Below are 7908 nucleotides of genomic sequence, written 5' to 3'. Positions count from 1 at the left end.
AACATTATTTCTGTTTGGGTAGGTAGTACATACAATGAGGCAAAATCTCAAAGGTGTTAAGAGAGAAGGCCCTGAAAAACAAAGTCTCCATCTTGCAACCTCCCTCAGACAACAAGTCAACCAAAGGTAGCCCCTGTTACCAGCTTCTTGTGCATCCTTTCTCTCTCTCTCTCTCTCTGTGTGTCTCTCTCTCTCACACACACACACACACACACACACACACACACACACACACACACTTTAAATTTTTTATTAAAAAGTGTATGACATACCATGCATGCTATTTCACAATTTGCTTTTTTTTAACTTACTAATATTTATTGAAAACTGTTCAATGTCAGTATACATAATAGTTGCCTCTCAACCAAAGGTAGCCCCTGTTACCAGCTTCTTGTGCATCCTTTCTCTCTCTCTCTCTCTCTCTCTGTGTCTCTCTCTCTCTCACACACACACACACACACACACACACTTTAAATTTTTTATTAAAAAGTGTATGACATACCATGCATGCTATTTCACAATTTGCTTTTTTTTACTTACTAATATTTATTGAAAACTGTTCAATGTCAGTATACATAATAGTTGCCTAAATCAAAATGTGTCTGGTAGCTGATTGCTTCTCATTACTTTTGCTGCTACCACACACGTTTTAACCTCCACCAACTCTTGCAGGAGCTGCCCAGTCTCCACTCCCATCCCCTCTGCAGCTCTACAATCTCTTTTCAATATGGCAGCCAGAATGTGGTTCAGATCATCTCCCATTCAGGACAAAAGCTAAAGGACACATAATTGCCTGCAAGGATTATCCCACATGATCTGTTCCTCTACCACCACCTCAGTTACCTCTCAGCCTCATCTTCAACAACTCTCTCCCTATCTCATTCCATTTCTTGTCAGTGTAGCCTCCTTGGAGTTCCTTGAACACACGAGGCACACTCCTGCCTCAGGGTCCTGGCCCTTGCTGTTTCCTCTGACTGAGAGGCTCTTCCCCCAGCAGCTGCATGGCTTCCTCCCTGATCTCCTTTATGATGTTTCTGTTCAAAGGTCACTTCTCATTGAGCCTTCTTTAACCACCACCTCCTTGCCTGCACACACTCCGTTCCATTTGCCTACTTACCTTTCTCTGTTGCACTTATCAGCATTGGACATACCATATAGTTTACTTCTTTACTGTCCGCATAGAAGGATATTTGTCTATCTTGTCCCCTGCTGTATTCCCAGCACCTAGAACAGGGGCTGACACAAAGGAGGCACTTAATAATAATTGAACGAATGGATGAATTTATGCTGCATAGTACTTGTGTGAGTTCTATTCGTGTGACCCAGTCTAGTGTAGTTTAACCATTGCTACATTTTGGGACTTCAATATGCTTTTGGTCTCTTGTGACCTTGGCAAAATTGCTTAACTTCTCTGAGCTTTGATTTCCCTGCTATAAAATCAGTATAGTAGTTGTACCTACATGTTATACGGCTGTTGTGAGGATTAAAATTTTTAAAAGATTGTAAAGGGGTTAGCACCATGCCTGGCTTACAGTAAGATCTGAAAAATATAACTATGATTTCTCTCACTATTTATTATTCATCAGAAATGGACTCATGAAAAGAATACATGGTTGAGCATAATAAATACACAGTCAGCCTTCTGCATCCATGTGCTGTGCATTCAACCAACTTTTCAAACAATTTGAACAATTGCGGATTCAACCAACTGCAGATTGAAAATATTTGGAAGAACAAATTGCATTTTTACTGAACATCTACATAAACAATACAGTATAACCACTATTAACATAGCATTTACCTTGCATTAGGTATTATAAGTAACCTAGAGATGATTTAAAGTATGTGGGAGGATGTGAATAGTTTATATGCAAATACTACCTCGTTTTACATTAGGGACTTGAGTGCCCTCTAATTTTGGTCTCTACTGGAGGTCTTGAAACTGAATTCCCCATGGATACCGAGGGATGACTGTGTGCCTATAGACATATACATTATATGAGGATATTTCAAAAAGTTTGTGAAAATAGAATTAAAAGATAATACAAATCTTTCCACAAACTTTTTGAGGTATTCTTCAAAAAGAGTGTTTTTGTGTGTATACATATACATGTACATACAGAGAGAAAGAAATGCAACTTCTTATTTTTAAATTGAATAGTGTTTCCTTTCAGTGATTATCCCCTTAGAATATGTCACTTTTGTGTGTGTGTGAAGTTACTCAACATCTTTAGAAAAAATGTTTTAGCACTTCAGAGGGAGGAAACTTTATCTTTGCATTTCCATTTTCTAGCTGGTCCCAAACAAAGTACTTGCTTATTAAACTTTGTTGAATAAATGAATGGAAGAATGAATCTCAATGGGCACAAGTAAGTTTATTTTTTTCAGGGGTGGCTGGCTGGTGTGGTGATCTGAACCCCTGACCTTGGTGTTATACTGTGCTCTAACAAACTGAGCTAAACAGTCACAAGTTCATATTTATTGAAAAGCTGCAAAGTATCGCCAGGCACCACAGTAGGCACAAAGGATATAAAAAAAGAACACTTTTTGGTTGAACTTTATTTCAAGACCTCCACAGAGTAATCATTGAATTTGGGGGTGGTAGTATATATTTTTTTCAGAAGTAGTTTTTTAACTGGAGGAGGGGAAATTTGGACTCATCACCTTTGCAAAGTAAAAAAACCTCCAAAACATGTCTTTGCCATGATTTCTCTGAAGAGCTTTTCAAAGAAACAAAACGTCAATGGTTTACCAAGTAGACAAAAGGAGTGAAGCAACAGGTGTACCAGTGTGGGAATCCTACAGTGATTCAAGACCTCTATGAATTCCTGCGGTTCCCAGTAAGTCCCCACGCATATTGCTAACTGCCAATGACTCCATATTTAGTGAACAAGAGTATGACAGTGAGTTTAGCAGCTTGAGGCAGACAAAAAGCTCTGACCTGAGGTACAAGACCTGGGTTAGAATCTAGCTCTGCAATCTAACCCTGAGCAACACAATCCTAAGTTTCCCCACCATAAAATTAAGTTTTGAAGAATTAACCTCCTTTAAATGAGCAAATGGGTGAGAAAATCATCCAGATCCTGGAAACTACTGTGGAAATGGGACTCTGGTTCTGATAGGGACCAGAAGCTCCTTTGAACCATTCATTCAACAGCTACCTTTGAGTGGAGTGCCTGTTACCACCGTGCCACCTATGCACCGAGGACACAGAAAACAACTATCTGGACAGGATCCCTGCCCTTGGCAAGCATGCAGTTCTCTTCCAGGATTTTATCCCCAGGAAAGAATTCTGCAGAAGTAAAAATATATTTGTAGGAAGATGATCCTTGCAGGGGCACCTGTAACAACAAAACTGAAAATAACCCAGGCATTTACAAAAAGCAGAATGGTTTCATCATTTATGCATCCCAACATTTTGATTAAAAGGAATATCCTACCCACACCTATACCCTGTCCCCTGTGGAGGTGGTGATTTGTTTGGAGGCAAGGCTGGGGATCCTGCCCCAAGGGCGTGGCTACTTGGAGGCTAGGACAAAGGGGTGTGTGATGGTGACAGGTCACAAAGGACAGTAGAGGATAAATGAGGTGGTGCTAGGGGATTTAAGCAGAAGCCCTGCAGGGAGATGGGCAGTTACCTTCACTCCCTCTCTCTTGGGGATGCTATTTGTGGCTGGTGGGGGTGCCTTAAGTGAAGAAAACCATGAGCAGTGAATATTTGTTACCTCATTACACGGCCCGCAGCTACCGTTCAATGGGTGTGTTCAGTACCTCCATGGGGGACCTGCAACGACAACTGTACAAAGAAGGAGAGTATGAAATTTTCAAGTATGCACCGATGTTTGAGAGCGACTTTATCCAGATCACCAAAAAAGGAGAGGTGATTGATGTGCACAACCGTGTTGGAATGGTGACTGTGGGCATCACATCCACCAGCCCCGTTCTCCCACTACCTGACGTCTTGCTGCTGGCTCGACCTAAAGTCTGTGAAGAGAATGCCAGATGCGGCAGGTCTGCCAAGGTGGGAGGTCGCAGGACTGCCAAGACTCTTGAGCTCACCAGACTGCTTCCCTTGAAGTTCGTCAAGATCTCCATCCACAATCATGAGAGACAGCAGCTGCGCCTGAAGCTTGCCACTGGCCGCAGTGTTTATCTGCAGCTGTGTCCCTCTTCAGATGCACGAGAAGACCTCTTCTCATACTGGGAAAAACTTGTCTATCTCCTGAGACCACCAGTGGAGAGTTCAAGCTGTTCCCCGACACTTAAAACTGGGGACTCAACCACAAAGGATGACAAAAGCATAGGGGTAAGTACCTACAGAGACTCAAGAAAATGGGGCAGGGGGCTTTGTGTGAGCTGGTCCTACCAAACCTTTGGTGGAAGTACATTCTATTTGAAAGCGTTCAGGGCTAAATGAGCCACCACAAGGGGACTTATCACACTGGGAGGTTCAAGTGCTTCTCCAGAGCATCCCATAAAGCCAAATTGCAGAGACCTCAGGTATCAGCTACTCTGATCTCATACCCAGGGTTGTAATCACTTCTGCAGCATCCTGATTGTCCAATCTCTTTTTGAACACTTACTACGCTGACCCAGGTAGTCTTGTTTGTTGTAGAACATTTTTAACGATTAGGATGTCCTTTCATTTGAGTCTGTCTCCCTGTGACTACCATGCACATTGATTTTTGTGTAAAACATCACAACCTGTGTGTGTGTGTGCACATGCACAATTTTAGTCACCACCCCAATGTAAAATGTGTTTATCTCTTGACCCAGCAATCCCACTTCCAGAAATCTGTCCTGCAGAGATATAAGCACAAGTGAGTAAAACAAAATGTATAAGAATGGGGGACATTTTTAACGATTAGGATGTCCTTTCATTTGAGTCTGTCTCCCTGTGACTACCATGCACACTGATTTTTGTGTAAAACATCACAACCTGTGTTTGTGTGTGCACATGCACAATTTTAGTCACCACCCAAATGTAAAACGTGTTTATCTCTTGACCCAGCAATCCCACTTCCAGAAATCTGTCCTGCAGAGATATAAGCACAAGTGAGTAAAACAAAATGTATAAGAATGGGGAATTGTATCTGTGCCCTTTCTCTGGCACTGGAATTGTTCAAGAGAAATGGAGTGAGTATTTGATGGGGGTGCTGTTGATGGGATCTTGCAACAAACGGAAGCTTAGACTTGATGATTTCAAAGGTTCTTCTAATTATAAGCCCTTGAGTTGCTCAGCTCCAGGATGAGAGAGGAGCAGACAGTTCTGGTCTCTCTTTCTGTTTTTTTTTTTTTTTAATCTTACCTGTTTCTCCTTCCCTTGGCACAGGCCACATCATTCCATGGAGAAGGAGATCAGGACGAGCCCGGGCTTCACAAGCCTGGTGAGGTATCTAGAGCTATGTCTTCTGCTTATGCTGGGGGAGAGGGAATCCAACATGCCTCCTACGGGATGCCTACTACCGCTTCTGTAGCCATGACCACTTCAAGGTCTGCCAGAGGAGCAGCAGTAGCAGGGACAACAGCAGGCTCTGCAGCAGGCCTGGCAGTATCAGGGACAGCAAGCCCTGCAACAAACAAGTCCGCAGGCCCAGGCCAAGTAACCGCGGCCCTGGCAGGAATAGCCACCCAGGATCCAGGAGATAGCAGAGCCAGCAAGGCCCTGGCAGGTGCTGCCAGCATATCTTCAGAGGGTGTGAATGTGGTCTTGGTGGGTGCTGCAAGCCCCTCCCTGGCAGGTGCCTCCACCACAACAGTGGAGACCACCAGTCTCTCCCCAGAAAGCAGCTTCAGTGTGGTGTTTGCAGGTGCTGTGGCCACTGGCACACCTGTTGTAGAAAGAGCTGAAGGACGAGTGGTGGGACCCCTCGTATCAACCTTGCAGAGCGAAGGCTACATGTGTGAACGGGATGGGAGCCAAAAGGTGTCCCAACCTGGTGCTGAGGGCCGAAAAGAAAAAAAGGAAAGAAAAGAAAAGGACAGAAATACCACTAGGAAGAGTTCCCGTCACCGCAGGACAGATGAGAGTCACCACAGGACAGACAGGGACAACACTCGGAAATCGTCCTCCCACCTGTCCTTATCCAGCCATGGAAACACAAGAGATGACAAAAAAGAAAAAGGCCAGAGCAAAGTGAAGAAGGGCAGAGGACACAGCTCATCTCGCAAAAGCTCCAGCCACAGCTCCACTGCAAAGGGGTCAAAGACAACTCACAAATTGGGGAAGAGCCAATCTTCGCTTAGTTCAGGCTCCAGAAGTAAGAAATCCAGTAAAATCAGCTCTTTTTGGAGGAGCTTCAGAGCCACTCCTAGTTCCAAAACAGCGGTCATACCACACGACAGAGAGGTAGACATTGTGGCTAAGATGGTGGAGAAACACAACATAGAGACCAAGGTGGAGAAATCTCATGGTGGCCAGGAACTGGGGGTCACTGGCACCATGACGTCCGAGAAGCTGGAGACGATAATCTTTGAAACCAAATCCACTTAAGTAAGAACCAGGGCTGGAAGCTGTAATGGAGACCCAGGGCTCAGGGAAGTATCCCTGGAGAGTCAATTCCAACTTTCTTGACTGCAGTTTAAATGATAAAGGAAACCACACAACTCCAAAAGAAATGCTGTCTTCTGTTTGAATTTCTCTGTCCCTTTGCCAAGCAGTAACTTCACAGTGGCTTCTGTGATGTTAACTATGCAGCAGTCTGAGACCCCAGCCTCCAGTTAGGTAGAGATCCAGCTCCCACCTCACCTCAACCCCTTCCTGCCTTTGGTTCACCAACGTTATGAATGTCATGGACGATGGGCTGAGATGCACCACCACCACTACGTCCCCATGCCCATCTTCTTCTCCTTGAAGGCCCCTAAACACGGACATTCATCCAGTTCATAGACTAAGCAAAGACAGGACTCATATCCCCTTGGGATGAGGAAGGAGAGGGCGTGGCAGCATTAGTAGGCAATTGGATTAGGAAATCTATTCATCTAGATCAGGCATCGGCAGACCATGTCCTGAGGACCTAATCTTGCCAGCTGCCTAGATTTGTGAATAAACTTTTATTGGAACATAGCCACAGCCAGTCATTTACATACTGTCTATGGCTGCTTTCACACTAAATCAACAGATTTGAGTAGTTGTAGTAATGACCATATGGCCTGCAGAGCCTAGAATATTTACTATCCAGCCCTTTACAGAAAAAGTTTGCTGACCCCTGGTCTAATCTTAACAATTCTCCTCCCTCCTAGGTATATACCCTGGAGAAACTCTCATGCACACTTGCCAGGAAGAGAGCTAGGAGAATGCTTATTACAATTTGTAATAGCAAAACCCTAGAAACAGAGCCAATGTACATCAAACAGAAGAATTGATAAACTATGGTATATGCCTATAGTGCATATTATACAACAGTGAAAATGTCCAGCAGCCATACATGTTACCATGGGTGAATCTGACATAATGCTGAATAATAAAAGCAAGTCAGAAAACTGCATAGTTCCATTCGTAGGCCAGTTCAAAAACAACATCAAACAATGTTTGGGGGTACGTATTTGTTAAAAGTATAGAAAAAAAAAAAACAAGGGAATGATAAACACAAAATTCAGGATAGTGGCTATCTACAGGGTGGAGAGGAGAGATGTCTGATCCGGGAGGCACACAAAAAGAGTTTCAACAGAGTGGGAATTGTTCTATTGCTTAAGCAAGGGCGTGACCGTGGAAGTTTCTTATTGTATTTTTATTTGAACATCTCTGAAATCAGGATGGTTTTAAAATTGTTGTCAGCTAGGTGGCAGTTGTATGTAATGATTCTGCCTTAGAAGTAACATAACCAATTTATTTTACTAATGTTTTCCTTTTATATATGCACAAGAAAGATTTGTGACAAAATATCTAAGTCTGAAAAATATTTCAAT

The 7908-nt window shown here is 43.4% G+C and overlaps 1 protein-coding gene across 1 annotated transcript; it reads left to right on the top strand.

The window, feature by feature from the left end:
• Positions 1 to 3703: 3703 nt before the first annotated feature.
• FAM71B (family with sequence similarity 71, member B) lies at positions 3704 to 6493 on the top strand. Its single transcript, XM_008574429.1, has 2 exons — positions 3704 to 4306; positions 5333 to 6493. The coding sequence occupies exons 1-2, from the start codon at positions 3704 to 3706 to the stop codon at positions 6491 to 6493; spliced, it is 1764 nt and encodes a 587-aa protein (XP_008572651.1).
• Positions 6494 to 7908: the final 1415 nt, after the last annotated feature.

Source organism: Galeopterus variegatus, unplaced genomic scaffold (assembly GCF_000696425.1).
Source record: "Galeopterus variegatus unplaced genomic scaffold, G_variegatus-3.0.2 Scaffold1046, whole genome shotgun sequence".
Taxonomy (NCBI): Eukaryota; Metazoa; Chordata; class Mammalia; order Dermoptera; family Cynocephalidae; genus Galeopterus; species Galeopterus variegatus.
This window is presented reverse-complemented; position numbering and strand designations above follow the sequence as displayed.

Excerpts from the sequence above, each read along its gene's own strand:
- FAM71B (XM_008574429.1), top strand. The coding sequence starts at position 3,704 with ATGAGCAGTGAATATTTGTTACCTCATTACACGGCCCGCAGCTACCGT. Across the intron at positions 4,307-5,332 it reads AGGATGACAAAAGCATAGGG|GCCACATCATTCCATGGAGA; the intron begins GTAAGTACCTAC and ends CCCTTGGCACAG.